The sequence below is a fragment of the Nansenia antarctica genome (genome assembly GCF_963989245.1).
Source record: "Nansenia antarctica genome assembly, chromosome: 5".
In the NCBI taxonomy this organism is placed as follows: domain Eukaryota; kingdom Metazoa; phylum Chordata; class Actinopteri; order Argentiniformes; family Microstomatidae; genus Nansenia; species Nansenia antarctica.
This window is the reverse complement of record NC_137690.1, coordinates 22,482,022-22,505,298: the sequence shown is the minus strand read 5'-3', so window position 1 is coordinate 22,505,298 and position 23,277 is coordinate 22,482,022. Positions and strand designations below refer to the sequence as shown.

The 23,277-nt window shown below is 44.1% G+C and overlaps 1 protein-coding gene across 1 annotated transcript; it reads right to left on the bottom strand.

The window, feature by feature from the left end:
* Positions 1-532: 532 nt before the first annotated feature.
* hip1rb (huntingtin interacting protein 1 related b) lies at positions 533-21,371 on the bottom strand. Its single transcript, XM_080530895.1, has 32 exons — positions 21,259-21,371; positions 12,203-12,266; positions 11,703-11,845; positions 11,243-11,299; positions 10,813-10,893; positions 10,528-10,604; positions 9,886-9,947; positions 9,015-9,155; positions 8,791-8,848; positions 8,223-8,298; positions 7,910-8,077; positions 7,652-7,707; positions 7,423-7,495; positions 6,647-6,830; positions 6,451-6,539; positions 6,182-6,298; positions 5,989-6,090; positions 5,573-5,767; positions 4,967-5,114; positions 4,734-4,820; positions 4,511-4,618; positions 4,184-4,320; positions 3,966-4,076; positions 3,811-3,869; positions 3,613-3,643; positions 3,440-3,502; positions 3,199-3,299; positions 2,949-3,054; positions 2,685-2,808; positions 2,507-2,568; positions 2,192-2,422; positions 533-2,024 (listed from the first exon to the last, which is right to left on the bottom strand). Exons 1-32 carry the CDS (start codon positions 21,349-21,351, stop codon positions 2,016-2,018), a joined length of 3,213 nt encoding a protein of 1,070 aa, XP_080387021.1. The 5' UTR covers positions 21,352-21,371; the 3' UTR covers positions 533-2,015.
* Between the last annotated feature and the right edge of the window lie 1,906 nt (positions 21,372-23,277).

Below are 23,277 nucleotides of genomic sequence, written 5' to 3'. Positions count from 1 at the left end.
TATAGTAATTTCAACTTAAGTTTATTTCTTTATAAAATATATATCTTAGTACTTCCAGATAGGTCCAGCATAGAAATCTAAACTCTCTCCCTCTCGCTCACCGTAACCACACGCAATGTCTGCGCATGTCAAGGTATTCTTGGAGCTGCTGAAGTTTCGTAACAAATCAACAGCGCCCATTTCGTCGCGCTGCCAGAACACAGGTCACTCCACAAGTTCTACCTCTTCATCTTAGTCATTTGTCTTCTTAGCCAAACGGTTTGGCCCAAACCCAACAAGTTTGTCCTTTGTCTTGTCATTGAAACACATGCAAGATATCAGACAAGTTGAAAATGTGGTGCGTAAAAAAAACTGATGTTACCATTATTACATGGGCTCATGTAAGATGCCCAATATACTCATGGCTATGTTATGACACACGAGGCTAGTAACTTAATAGTAACTTTCAGAAATAAAGTAAAACTGCAGTGACAAACGGCTGTGTAACTACATTTTATTAAACTTCATAATTGCAGTTATGGATTGTATGGCAAATAATGAGAATATTATTAGCTCAAACATTTATTATTTATTCATTTGACATGTACACTTATTACAAGGAGGAACCACAGTAATCGTTACTAAAATATATTAATAGATTTGAGTGTATAAAGACATGTTTAATACAGAGGAAAGAACAGAACAAAACTAAGCATTAAGACCCTTTAAGAAAAACCTCCAGAACCAGATGAAACGTAAGACATATGGACAGCTAAACTATTTCAAACCTTCTATCCCTTTTGAGCCTTAGAAAACAGTAACACAATATATGTTGTCCTCTTTAAAAAGTCAAGATGAGAATGATTAATTGTTACGTACAGATATTCCCTTTGAGTGCACACATTACTCTCACCGCCAACCAACCTTGTGACCATATACAGCACATAAAACAGTACCAGAAAACCCAGTACTCCTTCACCCAGAGAGAGACATTCAGTAGCTAGAGGACACCAAAGAGATTCAAAGAATTGAGTGATGTGTGGATTGCAAGTCCAGATTGATTACTGTGTAAACTACTTTCCTATTGCGTATAAATATCAAAAGCATGGTGGTTATATTGTATATCTTTTTAGCCAAGGGGTAATCTTTAACCCAGAATTGTCCTCATCTATGAAATGCAGTAATCTTAAGAGTTGGGAGGTGTTGCCCTGAAAGTTCACACCAACCGAGGGCCATGTAGGTAATGCAACATAGGGTGAGTACATGTGGGCATTACAGGATCACAGTCCCACCCATGTATAGGTCAAGCCAGGGGGGTAGAGGGGTGTGCCAAGCTGGGGCTAATGTAGTGACATTGAACAAGGACTTGATGTGTGAAAACATGTGCTTTTCTACTGCAGTATATATCTGTGCAAAGTTTCCCATACCCTCTTCACACGCCATCCAAAATAATAAGAGGAACAAAACATAGTGAGACAAGCCACAGAGGCTCATAGAATGTGCACACAGGCTGTACCAGACATGGCCTATAGTTCAATATTTGACAAGAGTCCAAGATTTGCTGTATTCTTATGATGTTAAGGTACAATCCATACAATTAAAAATGTTCTTTTCATCCTTAATGTAAAAGCAGGAGGTTATAAGTAAAAAAAAAAAAAAAAAAAAAACTCCAGACACAAAATGGCATTGTTGGATTAAAAACAAAGATTTGCATGAAAAAGGTAAAGTTTCCCATTGTGTTCTTGATGCCACATGATGTCCGCAAAATCAAAGAAAACTGCCTTGGTGGCACATGGTGATTAATCTGAAAAGAGAGGTACAGTGTGTCTCTTTCAGAGGCAGAAAGCACCAAGGGACACAACCAAGCAGAGACGAGGAGCATGAGTTCCAGTTTGGCAAAAGAAAAGAAAGAAGGAGAGTGATGAGGTTCAGGGTGGGACAGGATTGTCTGGGTGCAGCTCAAAAGGACCCTGTTGGCTGTCTCTGTCAGATCAACCCGACCACCAATGAGGGGTGTCCCTCTCGCCAGCAGGCGTCTACCTAAACTGCAGTGAGGAGAGAAGAGACACACATATTTGAACTCTACTTTGGATGGTACAGCATCAATAAGAAAATGTTGAGAGTTAGTTGAACAAACCAACCAACTACTTTAAGATTAGCAAAGCATTTTTCAATAAGAAAACCACCCCTGCTGTCTCTTTATGTCACCTACCATATTCTTGGGAGGTAAGTTGGGTTTCTGGGCCAAGGTGGGTTTCCTCATGACAGCAGGCTTGTTGGGTTTGGGTGAGGAGGGTGCTGCAGGGGCCGGCGAGGGGGCCCGGCCGTTACCCTCTGAGAGCTGGTCTGCTGGAACCCCGGCTATCTCATAATGCTTCTTCCTGAGCTCCCCTAGACGCAAGCGCTCGTTACCAAGCTCATTCTCCAACTCCAACACCTTTACCTGTGACACACATACAGGGGGGTTACGCGCACGCGCACACGCACACGCACACGCACACGCACACACACAGCCCCACACACTTACCTGTGACTCCATTTCCTCCTTTCGCAGTTTGATGAGGGACAGACCAGAAAAGTCCATTGTATCTGCACAGTAAAAGAGAGTTAAACACATCAAACAGTCAAATGACTCAACAGGCCTTTGTATGTGACACAGCCTCTACAGTAGCTAGTCCAATAGCCCCAGCCCCAGTCACACTCACCCTTGTCCTCTAGGTGTTCCTGGCCTGTCTTGGTGGAAGCCACCACGTTAGCTGCCATCTCATTCACTCGGCGAGAAGCCTGTTGTAGAGCCGTCAACTTCTGACTGTTGCTGCCTGCCTTTACCTGAGCACAGAGGGGGGAGAGGGAGGGTAAGAAAGAAGAGAGAATCGGGACAGAAATAATTTGAAAGGCCAATAGATGAACAGGCAGCTTGGCAAGGGGAGATGAGGGCCTGAGAGGTCATACAGTTGTGAGTTTCTCACCTTGGAGGCAGCGACCAGTTGTGCTGTACTGGCAGCAATCTCGTGGGAGCAGACGATCAGCTCCTCATACTTGCCTGTATGCAACACCACCTTATCAGCAGACTCACTATGGGAGAGACCAGAGACAGACAACGCATTATACCCCTAATCCTTAACATGGGGTTCCCGACAGAATTTTCTGTTACCACACCCAAGCCACACTGACAGCACAAGCTGAGACGGCAGGGACGTCCCTTAATTAAGCACTTACACCATCTCTGTGGCTCCCCATCCTACAGCTTTGGAGGCAGAGATGAGTCCCTCAGTCCAACGAGAGTTCCTGGCGTAAAATTCCTTAATAGTGGATGCACCCTAGAAAGAAGTCAAGCAGTGGTTAGGCAAGGACACTCCAAATAACATGCCAAAGATAAACCAGCACAACCCTAAGCCTCATCATAGGATGTACCGACAGATTTTTTTTTTTTATTCTACTTCATAATGGAAAGACTTACCCTCTCGCCCTCAACAATCTCCTTCTGTAGGTCAGTGGACGCCAGCACCAGCAGGCGGATGGCCTGGGGGACAGGCGAACGGATAGAGGAGACGGGAGGGAATACAGAATTATTAGGATGCCCCAAAGGCCTTTTATTTAAGAATCAATCAAGTTCATATGCAGCCATGTTACCATCATCAAGTCCGTGCAGTCTTTGAGGATTCTAGGGAACAGGGAACAATTTTCATGGTGAGTCAAAGCAAGGTGGAGGACGCACAAACTCTCAATTCAAATATCCAGAGTGTCAGTCATAGATAGTAAGTCATATACAGAGTGTAAGTCATAGATAGTAAGTCATAATACAGAGTGTCAGTCACAGATAGTACTGACCTCTCATTGACCTCAAGTTTGTCCCCTGAGGTGTCCTTTCGTGCCTGGTTCATCATTTCCTTTAGTCAAAAACGAACAGTAATTGAGAAATGTAGATACAACCTGGAAAGCAATATTGATAATATGAGATACCCTATGTTGATTGTGATTCTCACATCAATCCTGCGCACTGCCTCCTCAATGGCTGCTGAGGTGGCTGCCATCTCCTTGTCCACCAGATCTCCCAGCTCATCTTGACGCACATCCATGCCTTTAGGCCGCAGCTCCTACACATGGGAGAGGGAAGGAGATGAGAAGATATAGAGAGGAAAATAGGAGGAGAGCAGAGCAAGGATTCTTAAAAAAAAAAAAAAGAAGAAGAAAGGCCCCATACCTGGCCCAGCATGAGGATCTTCTGGACCACAAGGCGAACTGAAGCTGGGTCTGCTCTTTGGAGGGAGGCCTTGGACTTGAGGTCCTTCAAGAACTTCAAACTCTCAGAGGCACAGCCCCTGCAATTCTCTGTCAGACCTGCAGGATGCAAGTGTAGAATACTTGTGTCATTACACTCTGTTCTTATAGCAAATCCAAGACGATTGTTTACTCAATCTGGTGAAATTACAACCTAAGAAAAAGGTTTGTGTGCATGCGTGCGTGTGTGTAAGAATGAATGTAGAGCTGTAGATCCTGTTAATTGATGCGGCGGTCATGTTTTCCTTACGGTCAGCGTGGTCTGTGGGTGCCATGTGTGCTGTGGCGCTGCCGTTAATGATGGTGTCAGCAGCGAGGTGGGAGAATTGGGTCAGAGCCCTCAGCAACCCTCCAGCATCTGGAATCACAGGGCAGGGGATAAATCCCTGACAAACTCTTATAGCGACACATACTCCTACTGTCATTCCTCTTCTTCCATCATATCACTGAGCCCAATTATTTTATTAACTCACCTCCCATGTTCTTCAGGTAGTCTGAGTGACCCTGTTTCATTCTGTCAATGGAGCCCAATGTGGCTTCTGCCCGACTCACAAGGTAATCTGTGGTTGAGAGTAGAAACAAATATGTATTCAGAAATAATGAATGAACGAACCCATAGATGGTGAATATCGTTTTAACTCCAAAGTGATGCACGGGGCTAGCTAAGGGACACTAAACTGCTAGGTCATAGAGCAGAGAGGTGAACCTGGGGAGCTGGTGCAGCGGATGTGCAGGGGATCGTCCAGCTTGGCCACAGCGTCCTGGATGATGCTCTCGGCCTCTGAGATCGTGCCCTGCAGCAGAGAGAACTGCTCCGCCAGCAGCTTCTGCTGCAGCTGCTCCTCATGGCTCATCTACAAACAGTGAGAAAGTGAAGGTTGTGGTCAAATGTTGAGAAAGACAGTGTAAAGGAAACGTTAATTTCTAAATGCCAAATGGTTCTATTCCAGGTGTAGGCTTTTACTTTGTTTAAAGGTTATTTTTATTTTTTTTAGCAGTCCCACTCATATTTTTATTGGATGGAGATAGTGAAGATAGATAGAAAAGTAAGGAGAGGAAGGCATCTCAGCAGCGCATGGGCCGGATTCGAACCCATGCCGACATGGGCATATGTGTGCACTGTAGACCGCGGTGCTAGACCACTGAACCACCCCAGGCCACATGGCGTTTACTTTGTAACAATGCAATCAACAACAGAGACCTGAGAAAGCAGCTAAATCACTGCTAGCGACTCAATGAATACAGCTGTGAAAAAAAAGAACTACACAGAGTTGTGCACTGCTCAGCAGGGCCCTTTGCCCTCATGACTGACCTTCTCCTGCAGCTTGCCCTGCAGCTCTCCCAGTTCCCTGGTGCTCCTCTCCCTCTCCTGCTGCAAGGAGGACTGCTGCAGCTGCGCAGCCTGGCGCAGGGACGACAGCTCTGCCTCCTTCTCACTAACAGAGCGCATCAGACGCTCTTTCTCCGCCTGCAAGGATGTCACCGAGCTGTTCATCTGCTCCCCCACCTGGTGAAGGAGGGAGGGAAGGAAGTAAGGACAACTGTTAAGAGAATCACTGATTTCCTCCCACACAGTCCAGGTTCCCTTAGGCACCCAGGCCCATAAAGACCGTATTTGCATGAGAGGAAAGTTGAGGTATTTTTTGCATTTGGTTTGCATGAGGGTGTACTACCCGTGCCATTACACAGGCACCGATGTTTCCCAATAATTGCAACACACACACACACCTTCTCATTGTCCTGCAGAGAGTCTTTGACACGCCTCACTTCTGTCCTCTTTTCCTCTAGCTCCCTCCGAAGCGTCTCCATCTCAAACTTCTGCTCCTCAAGCTGCCATGAGAAGTAAGAATAAGCTATACATATCAGCATTGAAATGTTAACATTGAGTTATAACATTCTGGTAATAATTAAAGGCACCAACCTTCATATCAGCGCCCTGTTTGATGCGATCCACCTCGAAGGCCAGCTGCTGCTTGGTCCTCTCCACCTCCTCCTGGGTCTGCTGGGTGGCTGACAGCATCTTCACCGTGTCTGCACTCTGACAGCATAATATCACAGACATAAGATACACAGTTATTACATTACATTATACTCAGGTGACAATGAATTAATTGTATTTTTCATCAAAACACACTGACATGCAGAGTAGTACACAAAAAACATTTAATGGTTTGAGTTGAGTCTGGTTACCTTCCTGAGCAGTTCGGCATGGCTGGACACAAGCTCAGTGTGTTTCTCCTTCAGCTTGTTATAACGTTGCTCTGTGGACTGGGATCTTTCTGCATAACGGAAATGGGAGAAGAGAGATGTCAGTGTGTGTGTGTTTGTTGAAGAATGTTTGAGTGAACATCCATGAGCAGTGTTTGAGCCTGGGGGCTTCTCTTACTCTCTGCCTCATTGAAGGTGGCCTGTACATTCTCGTGCTCAGAGTTACGGCGGCGTGTTGCTTCTAGCTCCATGCGCAGCTGCTCATTCTCCACCAGGGCTCGCTGTTTCTGCGCCCGCTGCTCCTCCAGCTCGGCCTCCAGACTGTTGATCTGGGATTTGAGCTGAGTGATGTACCGTTGGGCCTGAAGAAGAGAGGAGGTGGTTAACCGTCAACATAGCAAACATCCCCAGGGTGCATTCTACCATCAACCAAGAGTGGTAGTATTGAAAAACTAAATTTAGGCAGAGATAATATCACAATGGCTGTAATAAAAAGGTGTGGGCATCTTCATTAGCTACTATTTAATACGAAACATTCAAATGCTGAGTAGAGAAAAAGCACACTAGAAGAAAATATTTAACACACTTTTACACTCTCTCTCTCACACACACACACACACACACACACACACACACACACACCACAGGCCAGACGTCATTTCCCATTCTGAGACCATCTGCCACATTCCACATGTCAAGATCAGTCTTTGCATACACCCAACACATGACCTAAATTCCAGTCCACTTTACACATCCACAACATGCAGCATTGTCACTACTTGGTAACACAAAGTTACCAGACACTTCCACACAAATAACTTATTAAACCATCAATGTTTGTATAAAAACCAAAAAAGGCTAAAGATATCTCTGGCACGGATGAACAAGTCATCTGGCTAGTCTTGATGAATGGAATTGCAGAAACAACGAAGTTGAACATCTCCTGCTCCGTACCTCGCCCTTGACTCTGTCCACTTCCACCCTCAACAGCTCCAAGTCCCGCTTGTTGTTCTCAATCTGGATATCCCTATGGACCAGACAATAAACAGTCACTGACCATTTGCATAAAAATGGGCACACTTCTCAAATCTGGTAAAAAAAAAAAAAAAAAAAAGTATTGTTCATCAGTCTCAGTATAGGCAATTCTCATGAATGCATACCAATGCTAAAAGTTAAAACTCACCTGTCATCAAAGCCACCATTTGGAGGTCCAAAGGTCTGATCAAATATGTCAAACTGCTAAAAGAAGAGATAACAGTTAGACACAAATGCTCATTCAATCAACAACCACATTTACAGAAACCTTGATGAATAGACAGGACATGACTGAACAGTCCATGACTGACTGTGTGTGTGTGTGTGTGTGTGTGTGTGTGTGTGTGTGTGTGTGTGTGTGTGTGCGTGTGTGCGTGTGTCCTCTGTCATCTCTGAGGAGCCATACCTGTGCTTGCACCGCCATGCTGGGCATGGTGACGTCGCTGACCTCGATCAGTGGCTCGGGGTCGTCATCATCGTCGTCCTGCTGTTCAGGCTCTTCCTCATCTGCGATGACCACCACCGGCTTAACGTGCTTGGCCAGAGAGGCCGCGTGCAGGAAGTTAGGAGGGGACTGAATATAAAGACACATGCAAATAAGAGAGGCTAGGAAGAGTGTAATACAGTGAGAAGTAGGGAAATCAAAAGACCACGGTATTGTCCAAATACATCCCAGCCCACCACAGCTCACACCCCAGAGCTCCCCACTGTGCTCTTACATCAGGCAGCTTGGGGATCTGAATGAGTCTCTTGAAGTACTGCATGTCTCTGGCTTTGTTGAGGAAGCTTTTGAGGCTGGAAGACAAGACAAAATAATTCAACCACTGATCCAAATATAGTCATGATTAACAACAGCAACATGATATTCTTCTTCAATTGTGTTGTTTTTACACCAGTAGAAGACAGGGTTATACAGGACAGAATGTAACAGATCCAGATAGTTGGCCAGTAGGTTAAAGACCCCTGTGGAGACACGATGGAAAGAGCCTCAAGCAAAAACACCACCACATAAAACTCTCTGCTCTCTTTCTGCTCTCACTGTGAAGGCGGACTGATGCAAATGTCACCTTCTTCCTCAACACTAATCACACCTGATTGCGAGGGTGATAGTGATGACATACCCCAGAAGGGTGGACGGTGGCTGGTAGGGTTGAGGACATTTGCATTGGCCAGTAGCAGTGATGCAGGGAGAGGGCGCCATGTTGCAACCTTCCTGTTGTACAGTCCCTGTCCCTCTACACTCTGCTGCCCTCATTTACTCAAAGCCTAATACTTTGTGTGACTTACCTGTGGAACTGGTCGTGGAAACGATCACGGTGTCCTTGCAAGGTGTCTGCTGGGAGACCTAGAATATAGAACACGTAGGGGACAAAGTCATTAAATCACTATGGAATAAGAATACAAGAATACACTCTTTCAAAAATAAAGACATCAAAGTATCATTCATGGGTATCCTTTATAATCCAGTTATTTAAGGTCACAGATGTTATGTTATGTGAGGTCCAACTTACAGGCATGCAGCTTGAAGAGAAGCTTGACGGTGAAGTGGTAGAGTTGACTGCAGTCCTGGATGACCTGGATGAGAGGGGCCAGACGACACTGACCTGACGCAAGTGTGGAGACGGCGATGGATGTGTTGAGCTGCCGGATCACTGGAGATGACATAATACATAAACACACACAAAGAGACAGAATATAACACACATACAAGTGTAAAACATCAACACAATATACACAAACAAATATTGGTGAAACCCTTTCAGTAACACAGCACTGAGGCAATCGGCTGACACAATCCTGAATCACCCTCTCAGAGAGGATAGAAAACAGTTCTTGGCAGAGCTAGCACAAGGGTGGGTGCTATGTGTGAGGGCATCAAGCAGTTTCCTGAGCACAAGATGCCCAGTAAGTTAGTCAGACAGGCAGACAGACAGGCAAGCCTTGTTTACAGTTCCAGGGCTTGTTTATGGTTGTTCAGGATTAGATGCTGTGCCAACTTCCTGCAGGGCAGGGAAGCACATACCATTACAGCCCAATCATAGGGTATCTACTTAATCTACTCTAATTGCAATCATTTCAAACTGGTCCTCTGGGATTTGGTAAAATGACATCTGAGGGCCAAAGCATTATGATCAAACGAAGGGGTTGATGTGTCTAACTACACAGGGAAAATATCCACTGATAAATTGTAGGTATTTATGGGGACTTAGTCACTCTCTTAACAACACATATGTGCAGTGCACTCACAACAAGTCTTTCTTATATGGCCTTGGCTCAGGCACAAACATTTGATGGAAACAGGCCACAACCCCATAGCTCAGGTTACCCATCCAGAGGTGGAGCAGGGTGGACGAGGTGGGTGAGGTAGTTGGGGATTCTCACCTGTCTCAGCCAGCCTCAGCTCTGTGTCCAAGTAATCAAACACTTCCACCGTGAGCTGGAACCTGCAGGAGTGAAGTCGATACCCCTGTTAGTCCCACAAGGTCTTTGCTCAAACACAATGCTAATGGGTTTCTCGGAATGAAAAGAGCAGCGGGCCCACTTCCATCGCTCTCCAGCTTTATCTTAAAAAGGTATCTGAATGGGATTAAACTAAGGCCGATTCATGCTTCATCGACAACAACGCAACCAGGGGTCTGCGTAGGTTTGCGAAGGTCACGCAACTGTTGCAGAGGAGGTTGCTGCACGGAAAGTGCACCTCTCTCGATTTCTCGATGGCTGACTAGCCACGTAGATGTTGCACAGATTGATTGCTTGGTTAGTGAATGGAGGTGGCGCTGAAGTAGTTCAGTAGTGGAAGAAGATTCTGGAGTGTGTGTGAATGCAAAGAAAGCTGGAGAAACCAAAGAAATGTGGAGTTGTGGCTGGGAATCAAACAAAGCCCACCTTCTTTGTTATGCTCCCCTGGCTGGAGTATTAGTTGAGCCTAAAACATTCTGAAATATCATCAACAGACTAACTTCAGGGTATGTAGACAGTAGGGGGGTGGATGACATTTATTGGGAGGGAGGACAGCACACTCACACATTATTGATGTCTGTTCCTGCAGTGCGCTCCAAGACCTCATCTGTGACCTCCAGGTTGGGACGGATTTCAGAATGCTGCACGGAAAGGATAAATCATTTTCTGTCTGTATGGTGCAAGAATGTGACATAACTAGATATATCCAATGTCATATCTAATCCCTTTACCCAAGGTGACATCATTTATTCAACGAGGTGGACGGGGATCCTGTGCGACCTAACCCTAACCCGCTGTCTTCTGGTAACAAGAACATGCATTCCCCTACACTGCAGAGGGTGCTCTTACCTTCATGTGGAACTCCATCTTTGTGCAGAGGAGCTTAGTGTATAGAGCCACCAGCTGTCCATATTTGTCATGAAGGTTACCCTGGAAACAAGAGAAGTAAGCAGGCTAGCATTAAGCTGTGCTTTATTTAAGCACAGCGAGGAAAAGGAAATCTCATCTCACCCAACACTTCATCTACCCTACCCTTATCCATTACAGTAGACCAAGATTATCACTTGCTGCATAGGAAGTACAGTTATAATGGCAAAAAGAGGATTCTGAAACATGCTGCATTTCTTTACAACAACTTACAAGACTGAAAAGTGTTCAATAAAGCATAGTATACAGTATATCCAATTTCAAGCCATTGTAATTTGTTAATTCATCCACCAATTATGTTTTCATCTCACTCCAGCCCCCCTGAAAACACAGCCTGATCAACCAGACTCACCCATAGTTGCCCTGTCTCAACTATGTTACTGTGATGTCTCATGCAGTCCTGTAGGCTCTGGGGGGAAAGGAGAGATTATGTCAATTCAATAAAAGCACCAAAAGAGTAACGTAATAATGTTACATTCTACAAATTCCAAACCATTAGGCTAATTAACTAATTAAGGGCACAGAGTTTAGAATAAAACCCAGCATACACTGTACTCCTGTAGCTCAAGTCATGATTGCATTAACTGCAAGTGAAACAATTCAAGCTCTATTCATGTACAGTACCTATTAGGTGAAGATGTAATATTCTATTTGATTAAAATGTCCTCCTGTAGCAGACATGTATTACCCTTTATCCTCAATCAATGTTTACTATCCATAGTAAGTACTTGACTATATGAAAATAAAGATATTGTAAATAAAGATAAAACTGCAGGCTGGGTGAAAGGGAGAGGGGATGGTGCAGGGCTTACGTTGTGGTGGCCATCCCGCAACACCTTGTGCAACACATGGCAGAACTTCCAGCTGAGGATGGAGTTGCTGGCCAAGGGAATGCCCAAGGCATAGGACCAGAAGGTGTAGGCCCCCTTCTCTCTGTGAGTCCCCAGTATAATCCCTGTAGGCACCGTCAAGGAAGAAGCAAGCAAGCAGCACAATCCAAAGCCAAAATAACACTCTTTATTGCTCACACATACCTTCACTCCGTATGAAAATATATTACAAATGTCATCATGTGCAATGACGTCAAAGTAATAAAAGCATAGTTCTCCCCTGTATCTAAAATGCTGAAACACAAAACAGCAGAGCTTATACTAAACAGTAAATCATTGGAAAGACATGGACAATAATGATCATTGTTGCCATAGATACCTTCAGAAATGTGGTGATGAAAGCAAGCTTACATTAAACAGCATTGTTATACAATACTACATGAAAAAGAGCAAATATTCCAGGGGGCTGTCTTAAAGGATACGGCGTGCATGTTTCTCCTTCAGTGGTGTCTCACTGGTGTTGATGGCTTTACTGATGCTGCTGAGCTAGAGGAGAGGGGAGAGGGGGCAGGTTGAAGGCAGTCACTCAGGTTACTACTAAACTATCACTGATCAGTGGCTTACCTGTCTGATCACTGATCGAAGAAATCCTCTCCTAAGACTTTCAACAAGGAGTGTGATCTAATCTAGATATTACAAATGTCAAACTTGTTTAAAATCATACTAAGAAAATAAAACAAGAAAATACAACACATTTAGAGTGTTAAAAACAGTATGTAAAAATGCGAAACAATTATAGTTATTTGGTAGGTTAAGATTTAGGCTCAACCCTGTCATTTGCGTTTTAGTTCTATTTGCCATTTTTACTTTAAAAAGGGTAACACCTCCACTGTATATTCCATGCTTGTGTACAGCATACACAACATGTCAGATGACCCCAAGAGACGAAGGGATTGGGTGTTCACTGGATCATGTGATCAGCAAGTCTCCACACCCACACTATCAGGTAAAGCGCTAGCGGTTGACAAGGCAACCCTTGGGTTTTGGTTTCAACTGTGTCAGCAGCCCTGAGGGAGGGGGAGTCGTCTTACGCCCAACATACCGATGAGCCAAAGCAAGTGTAGGTCGGAAGTCATATTGGAGATACTGAGTAAAGAAAAAAAACACTAAATAACCATCGTATTTCTAAACGGACTCATACTAAAGCTTAGTGACCACCTAATCATCAGTTGTTTCTTCCTAGATAAGGCTACCGTGTATTATACTGAGCAAGTCACTAGACTTTGTATTATTTGCTGTGGGTGTGTCCATTTTTTCAGAGACATGACACATCCTTTAAGGATTACAAACATAAGTGTGGGTTAACCTTAATGGCCACAGCAACCCATGCATTAAAGGGATTACAGGTACGCACAAAAATAACACCATTGTAACATGTAACGTAACTTTTATGATTTGGGAATCCACTGGGGTCAGTTGGACTGCTGCAAAGCAGACACATAAGATGCTTAATTGGTAGGTCAACTAATGAATACCTAGAAAAGCAAGCTTTGGAGACTTTTCATAAAGCTAAAACAGAATCACCACATACTAGGAGCTTCGACCTCTTAGGCACAAGGTTGAGCCAGCCTGCTGACCACACCCACGTTTTAATCAAGGGTTGGTTATCTTAAACTTGTGAGAGCTGAGGTCAGAGGGATCACCAGGTATCAGGACGGCGTCTGTCTCCATCATGTTGTTCATGACACTACAGAAAAGAGACTCAATATCCCTAGCACCACAGGTCACTGAGCTTCAGTGTTGGCCCTCTGGCACCTGAACCGACAGGTAGAACAAGTCCCAGTGAATGGAGGGGGGGAAGGTAGAGAGGGATCTCACACATTTCCTTACTTTGTGTCTGTGTGTTGGGCTTGGTGAGCATAACACCAGAGTCAATAACACACTCGGTGTCTCCATAACATGACACAAACACATTATGACCTCTGATTAAATATCTGTCTTTTCAGTCAACATTTACATGGTCACTCCCCCATCTCTCCTCTCCTGAGGGGTTGGAATGCATAACCCCTGGTTTTGATAACACAAAGGACACATGCATAGAGCAGAAAGAAAACAATACAGTAGACTAGAGTAAACAAGATTGTCTCCAAACCACACCCTCCAAATTCTTACAGCCTTGTTCCTTCATCTAGCCATGGACAACCAAAAGGCAGAGGAGTGCAATATACTTTGAGTATAATGGAGCGTAGACAAACAGAACTACATCCACAGCTATGGCACCCTTCTGCTACTCAATGACAGGCCCTTTTAGTCCCACTGTAAGCAGAATCTTATATTCCAGTTTTTTCAGTGAATAAAGACAACATTATGGCATCATGTCCAAGTAATTCAGACTAAAACCTAGGCTACACGACGACAACACACACATTCTTCTCATTGTCGTGCAAAAGAATCTCTGGCCACATGGAACCGCGTATTCAGGTACACTGGGCATGCACATAGCCTACTGGTAGACCCAGTGCCATGAAAACCGGAGAGGAGCAGGACTACCACACCATTCCTCAAGACACAAGAGTAGTAAAGCTTACATCATTAAGGCCTAGGCTACACGGCGCTGGATTTGGCTGAAACAGCGATCATCTGATATCGTTTCCACACTGGGAGGGTGTTTCCGTATCGTTTGTGGAGTCTTGTGGTCGGCGATTGAGTGTGTTTTCCGATAACGATGACGCGGACAACCACACATGTATTGTGGTTTACTTAATACTGTTCGCACTGAGGTTACATTCAGTGCATGACTTGTGCTATATAGGCAAAATAAAATTATGAAAGCGGCAAGTATGCACATCAAAGGTCTAGTGGCAAGTGTGCGCATCAAAGGTTTAGGCATTAGGCAGGTAACATCCATATGCTGTATGTGTGCATTGTGTGCGACCCAACCATTCAGCGTAAGTCTTGTGCTATAAATAGCCTACACTTGAAAAGCCAGTGCTGTGATATTATTTATTGTCTTAGAAACATCTTAGCAAGAGGCACTTCAACAATTATCCTAAAGTTTATTATGCATCAGCTCTTTTCATACAACCTAACTTACACAGATGAATAACGTACAGATGCCATATCTTGGATGCAGATGTAACGTAAGCAGAGAGAAGATTGATCAGGAGTTGACAAGACTACCAAATGAATGAAAAGGAATGAATTTCTATTATTTTACGGTACTGTTATATTTGAATCATTTTCTGGGTCTACCAGTATGCGCATGCCCAGTGTACCTGAATACGCGGTTCCATGTGGCCAGAGGTACTTTTGCGCGACAACGAGAAAACGCTTGTGTGGCCAGAGATCAAAATTGCGTTTTGTCGTTGTGTAGCCTAGTAGGCCTAAGACTACATTTGCACGTTCCCTGTCCCCTCCCACTCTCTCTATAGCACAGTGTTTGCAGATAGATAGATGAGAATCTCTTGTTCACTCACAGCCAGCTGTTCTACTTAATTTCAGTACATTACATAACTGAGTAATCCAGCTTGCACAATACCATGTATGAGCTGGTTTGGTTCATTTATGCAGATTCTCTGGTACCGTCCCAGCCTCCCTCTAGCCCCAATTCCCGCTTGATGACCCCACCCCCCCCAGCAGAGAAGACTGGTGGTGAACACTCAAAAAAAAATAATGTCTATGCTCATACAAATTCTACTCCACTGATACTTTCTTAGTCAAAACAATATCCCACAAACACTTTCCTCATCCTCTTCCTTTAAACATACAGACACATACATCTACTCACTCCACCAAAACATGCACCGTCACATAACAAAGCACAGAGGGGCTACTGTGGGCCTAATTCTACTGCTCAGAGTGAGGGGGAGCAGGAATGGGGTGGCCTGCTTAATGAGGACCCCTCCTTATGAGGCTACTGCTAGCCACTGGCCTATACGGGATGAGAGCCAGAGGCTGGGTTGGAGGGATGCATGACAATGAGGGGTTTGTGGGGGCAGGAACAGAGGAACGCCGTCAGCTGGGATAGAAGACTGGTTTGGATGGGGGCCATGCTCTGGCACACAGTGCCTGCCTGGCACAGAAAACTCGACAGATGGCCATTGAACAGCATGGCTGCAGGGAGGCTCTCATAATACATTCAGACTGCCTGTCACTCCACAAGAGGAGAGAGAGGGAACCTAGGAAGTACAGGGAGAAAGAGAGAGAGGGGGGGAAGGTGGGAGGAGACAGAGAGAGAGAGGGGAGGGGAACAAGTGATAGAAGGAAAGTGTGAGGTGTGCGGGTGTGAGGGAGAGAGGAAGCAAAAGGAAAGGGGCGGATCCAAATGCTGCACTAACCAGAGATTGCATCGTGCAATGAAGTATGAGCAATACAATTTACAGAACTGCTGGGAGCCGAGAACTGAAGCTTGGCAATGTCACACACAAAGACAAAGGCCTCACTTACTGACACACTCACTTGATCATACACAGAAACGAAACACACCAATAATTGCAACAGCACTGCAATAAGACGGCAGAGAGGTCAAAATTAAACTGGTGGTTGGTTAATGGGAGAAGCATGTCTTAGCTGGGATCTAAGCATGCCGGAAAGAGTGACACCGTTTAGCTGCCCAACACAACACATGCTGACCCACATGGACCCTGGTCCCACAACACCAGTCTGAATGCCCCAACAGAAGGAAAGTGCTAGTGAGAGGGAATGAGGGAGAGAGGGAGGGATGAACTTTAATCCCTGAGGTCCGGCCGCAAGGTTCATCACCAGCTACGCACACACAAACACACACACTGCTCTATCCCCCGAGTCCCTGTTGCCTTCCTACTCACCTTGTCATCTTGTTTGTTTTTCAACAGTGTGTCCATGTGCTTGGACATCCCTGCCTAGAAGAAGGGGGCTAGCAGGGATTGTAGCAGCGACTCCTCTACTCCACACTGGGCAGTCAGGTGTCCTGCAGTGAGTGTAGTTATTGCGGCTCCTTATCAGCTTAATTCAACAGACTGCTGCTGCGGCTCTGGCTGTCAAGGTCATGGCTGACCTATTAACGCTGTTAAATGAGTGTAAACATACTGCTAAGGAGGCTGAACTTACAGTGTCTGGTTATGTTAGTATCACTAGTACTAATTTAATTGTGAGTGTTGAGACACTGCTTATGTTTAAACAAATGTAACAAGCCAGGCACAAACCTTTTGGCTAAAAACACAGGGGTCAACCTAAGTGCTGTAGTTACATTTCGTATGAGAGAAGAATTGAGTACAGGCAAGATCACAGCATAGGTACGAGTTGAAATTGGAGAAACAGCACAGTAACACAATGAGGGGCTCTGATGGTGAAAGAGGTCCACTCAGATTCGACACACTACACTGCTGAACTGAGTTCCAATCCATCTCAAATGAACTTGAAACTAACAGAATACCCTTGAATTTCCTGCATGTAAAGAATTCCCGGCTCCCTCAGTCACAAGCATAATGGTGGAGAGATGCATGTGTATATTGTTAATTTGTCCTTAACCTAACAATACCGTCTTTTGGAGAAAAACAGGGAAAATTCATACTGTACTACCAAGAATAAAAGACATGGAAGCATGTTTGAATAAGCTTATGAATGATTTAGGAAACAGCAAAGTTCCCTGTATTTGTTCCAAATTAAGTAAGACCAAATGACTAGTTGTTTTCAGATAACAAACCTTCATGGTTGTTATGTAATCCCCAGGAGATCTCCCCATTGTGTTCCATTTCTCCTTGCTTTCTTGTACCTCGTCTCCCAACACAATAGCTGGCTGTTTCAATACAGGCAGAAACCTGAACCCCAACTGGACTTGCCCTTCCTGCCTTTGATGAAAATACTCCTCACTCCTGCTGGCTGTCCCACTAAAGCCCACATCCTACAAGAATATCTAGGTGAGAAACATGAAGGCCTGAACACAGCGAGGATTAGCGAGGATGCCATTACTTGAATGTATGGGTTACAAGCTTCCTACAGTGGAGGAACAACAACGCACTAGGGTGCCCTGTTGAGACACTTCCCCCCACAGTCGCCAGGCTGTGACACTCAGAGGTGGTTGGGGATGGTTGGGATTCTCAACCCTGCCCACACGCTCTCTAGGGAGGCAGAGAGTCTCCTACGGTCATCCTGTTAAGGTACTGCGGCCACTCTCCATCTTCCCTATCATCATGTATCACATTGGCCCTGCATGTCAGCACTAAATAAGTAGTTTGAGCTCTCAGTCCCAATAGTGTCACAAATCCAATGTATTGCCTCCCAAAATGAATAATGCATTGTGACATACAGTCACCGGCCACTTTATTAGGTACACCGTTTAAACTGCACTTTAACGCAAATATCTAATCAGGAAGGTGTACCTAATAAAGTGGCCGGTGAGTGTATAATGGATGTCACCACACCACTCAAGTTCCCAAGGCTCCCTTCTCTTCCTGTACATGGTTGATCTCCATGGGGACCCTTTCCACTGGCAACAAGGAAGCACTTAACTGCTTGGTTGGGTCAGTTTTGTTCATTTGTGCGTCAGATCCATCCAGACTAAACTGCAAAGATCTGTAGCCCTTAATCATGCGAGTATATTTGAAGGTTTGACAGTGTCAAGGGAATAATTCATTTGCAATAGGGTCATATGGGAGAGTTTTATAGTTAGGGAGAATAAGAGTATAGGCGATAATGATACTGTACAACCAAAACGCATTCATGTTTTACTGTTCCCTCTCACAGCCACTTTGCAGGCCTCTTTTCTGTATGTTTACCCTTCGCCGCTCCCCCGCCCTCTCTAATGGGTACTGAGGCGGCTGGGACTCCGGAATGAGGGAGAGCAGAGAACACACACACACACACACACACACACACACACACACACACACACACACAAACACACAAACAAGCGCTGTGTCGGATATTTAACCTTGGTAGTAAGGTCAACAGAGAGAGAAAAGGGGAGGGGAAAGGGGTGTAACAGTAGGCGTACAGACAGATTCTGCGTCAGCAGAATTATAGATCAATGGCAAGAACAAGATCTAGCCTAAACGCTACACAGTATTAGAGTTGTGCGCCTTGGAAGATCTGGAAAGAAAAACACTATCTTACCTTGTTCACTGTTTAAGTAGCAATAACCAAAGGCTGTTCTGTACGTCTGGAACAATGATTCAAGAAGGGCAGACCAGTTAGGCTGCTTGCATCATGTAATACAGCCTACTGCAGTGGGCAACAACTCTGCAGCACCCTCTATGGAAAGACAGTATGATGGAGTTGGACAGCCTTGCACCCTGACTGCCTAGATCTGAGTTGATATTGGCACTAGGATATTGCAGCACCTTACATAAGTCCTCTATCTGCATTGTCATACAAAGGGTTGATTGTCACAAGCATAGAAGGAAGCAAACTATGAATGAACCTGCGTGACCGGAAAGATAGGCCTGATTGAGAGGGCCCGATCTCCAGAAGGCCTATAGTGCAACATCTCCCTCTCGACAGTAGAACAAGGCCCTGAGTAATGGCTAAACCTACATCCACTGTTTGAGTGCAATCTCATGTCTCTATCGCAGAACTGAACAGAGAATTTGCTGAGAACATATGACAGTGCCTGATATGATCTGATGACTTATCTTCTTAACATCTAGTCAACAATGCAGGCAAAGAGACCCACACAATCAATCTCTCTCTTGCCTCCATTGCCACCCTCACACAGTTCCAGGCCAAAGGAATTTATTTCCTGAAACATTCCTCTTCCTCATTGATTCACATGTTATTATTCTTATGAGTTGTGTAACTATGATGGGGTCCTTATTGTCCCCCACAATGAAATCAGGGAGACTGTGGATCATTCTCTGTCCTTCCATATGTTCATATGCCATCTCAGACACTGAGACAATTTTCACAAAACTTTGGTGAATAATGCGTCTTGTCATAGAGATCCGACATTCACAAAATCACAGCAATTGGCCCAAGGGACGTGATATTACACAACTGAAATTCTGAAATTACACTGATTGGCCGTGGGGGCCAACTTGTTTACTGTACTTGTTTTGTACATGAATTGATCCATCTCAATATTTGGAAAGTAAGCTTATAACAATAGCACACATAGAAAGCATGGAATAAGTAGGGTAACAGAAGAATGGCCTTCTCCTGATTGTAAAGATTGTGGACAAAGTTTGCCATTTTCTTTGCATACCTTCCAATGGAGAGTACAAATATGATATATCTTACATTCATTAAATATAATCGTTTTTGAGACTCAGAATCTGCCTCACAATAGGGTTTTAGCAGGAATGGGGGTCAAGGGAATGGGGCAGAGGGAGAGGCAGCCAAACAAGAAGGACTAGCTGAACATGATACAATACTGTGGGTTAGGAAGAGTCTGTCTGCATTGCCCATTAGCTGTGTTAAAGCAGGTGATGACACTCAAGCTAACCCTAGCATATCATCTTCTTGAAACAATGCTGCTTCTGAAATGCTCAACACAAGAAAATAAGATTAAAGCCACAATCCATAATTTGTGATATGATCTTTTTGATTCCTGAAGTATATTACTTAACGCTCATGAGGCATCTATACCACTGTTTTACACCACACAACTGTACAAACAAACACTGTAGCATTAAAATATGTTGATGTTACAGAATGTTAGTCCTTGCATCCTGAGTTCTGTTTATGAATTTAAGAGTGATAACATATCTCCAACCTCAGCTGACACCTCGCAAGTTAGACAAACAAGCACATGGCATTCCAAACATTTCCAGAAATAGGTTTGGAAAAAGTGATTATTCATTGACGATTACTGATGAGGTGCACATTTCTATTGAGGGAGAAACCTTAATCAAAATAACTTGCGCCTACCGAAGTGAAAGGAATTAATTAGGCTACTGAGAGCTCATTCATTCTCTGGTTTCCAATCAATTATTTAACAAACGCCACCATTGGCCATATTTAGGGTTTCAATCGAACACAGGAATTTCAATTAGACTATTCATGAAATGATCAGTGGCCACGGGCGGAATGTTAGTTTACCCGTCACATTCACTGAAACTCTGAAAATATATAGAAAAGATATAGCCTATGTGTGTGGCGTGGTTCGATAATGCGGGGTGCAACATCCAAACGGGCAGCTCAGGTGATGGGCCAGGTGGGAATAGCATAGGCAACACAACCTGAACGCAGCTAAAAACGAAACAATGCAACATTTCATTTCCAATAACGATATAATCATTTGTGTCAAACACAAACAAACACTTAACAACACGTTTGTCATCAAGATGATTAATAAGGCCTGTCAGTGATGCATTTCGCCTGGAGTTTAGGCTATTTATTGTGAGACAATAAGCGTATGAAAATGTGCTCTTTTGACCAAATCATTTCTGAATTAAAAAAAAAAAAACGGACAACACCTGCAGAAATTCCCGTAGGCCTCCCCCATGTAACCTATGTGAAATAGCCTGGCTACCGTGGTCTGTGGAGACGCTGCCGCACAGACCAAATAAAGCGCAGCAGCACTATAAACGCCACCATCACCTGGCTGGTAATTCATATTTACCTGCTGCTTGTCAAAATGTTCCCTCTCCGCACCTAAATTGGTTTCGGTCCGTTTGCTTTTCACCCTGGAAGGCACCTGTCGTATGGTATTCATCCTCCAGTCCAAAAGCGTCGGTTTCGAGGGAACGCTTCGGTTAGGAAATCAGTACAATTAAGAATCTCTTTGGCGTTTTCGATAAAGGCAAGGCGCGGACATCCGCGAGTGGCATTTGGAAGCAGAGGACTCAATGGAGAGATTAACACATCACGACTGAAGGAGGAAAGAGAAGTGTGTGTCGGCTGCTGCTGTTTGCAATATGCGGATCCTCGACCGTCTCTATCGGAGGCTACGACGGCAGTTCGCACATAGCAACGCGGGGGGAGCCCATGCGACAGGGAGGCTTCAACTACGTCATGCAATGTCATGCGTGAGATGTTTCTGTTTTTTTCACCTGAAAATTAGATTGACATTAATAATAAGGCTAAAGCTGTAATAATAACAGTAGATTTTTGCTCATATGACTATGACATTAAGAAACCATTATATTTGAATAAAGGAAGGAATAAAGGAAGGCCTGGGCCTACAACACTACTCACTGTCAGTTTTAAAGAAGTTCATTCTGTGTTGCTTTAGGCCCTGATAACCACAGATAGGCCTCCTTACAGACAGGACAGGAGAGGTTCTGGTATAGGGTAAATCATTTTGGAATTTGGGCCTAAAATATAAAAGATATACTGTAACTGTCCTAAGCAAGGCGATATCAAAGCAACAGCCAACCCAACAGCCAACACACCCACATATGCAAGTTTACCTAATTTGTTAATAATAACCTGTAGCCTAATAGGCCTCTCCCATGTGAGTACACAGTGGCTTATGTGGGTAGGCTACCTCTCACCTCATTGTTATGGAAACAGCCTCTGTCTGCTCTTTCCATTGTGTGATCAAATTTAACAGGACCCTCCTAACAGCAAGCCAGGGATGACCAGCAACTACACACAAAAGGCACCCAACAATGGCACTCTTAAACATTATGCATGACCCAACATTTGAAAAGAAGCATTTATTAGTTATGGTTGTTTAAACGGTCACCAAGACCATGATTGATCAAATGAATCATTAAAATAATGATTTGAAATAGTGCAAAGACTCAGCACAAAATCCTGTCATCTAGAGCCCATCCCCAGCCCATGTGAGTGTTGATTGAATGCAAATCAAACAACACAGAATGGAGTCTAAATTAAGGGATGGAAGTTATAATACAAATTGTCTTGTTCCAAGTCTCACTAAACTAAGTTTGGTGGTTTTTGTCTATGTAAATGAAATGGAGACACTGCCTGCTTTCAGGTCAACAGGATTAAATTGACAAATGGATGAATCAGGAAATGAAGCTGAAATTAAAATCAGAGGTAAAGGACTACATTTAGACGATGAATTTAAGCAACACTCTTGTAAAATGAGGGACTATATATAAATTGCATAGTAATAAATGCACCTCTGAACCTCATTAAACAAATGAAGTAACTAGAAAACAACTCCTACCAAATGTAGATTGAAACAGCAACTGTATGAAAAGAGGCTTGGGAGAGCTACAGGTGTGAATAATGTAGACTGCTGGAATGATCATTACAGCATTCCTAAGACAATCGGGTATGGTGGTCTGCTACTACAAGGTGATGTTTTGCTACATTATTCAACTCAGTTGTTTAAGATCTATCAGTCATATTTATATAATGCTTAGCCTGGGGGAAATGAGGGTGATGACCTCAGGTATGTGGAAAGACCTGATTGGGGGAAGTGAATGAGTATTTCCCAGGTGGGATGGTTTGGGTGGGTTTTTAAATGTTGTAATTGTCCTTGACTTGGGTCTCTGAATGATAAAACATATCACTCAGCAATTAATGACCGAACAATCAGAACTCCACACAATTCTTTTTTTTTCAAGGGGTCAGCCACAGTGAACAAACTAATTTCCATACTGTCCTATCTTGATGAACATCATTTGTGAGGAATGGTGCCGGAAGGAATTTTCCCATTGTGTTG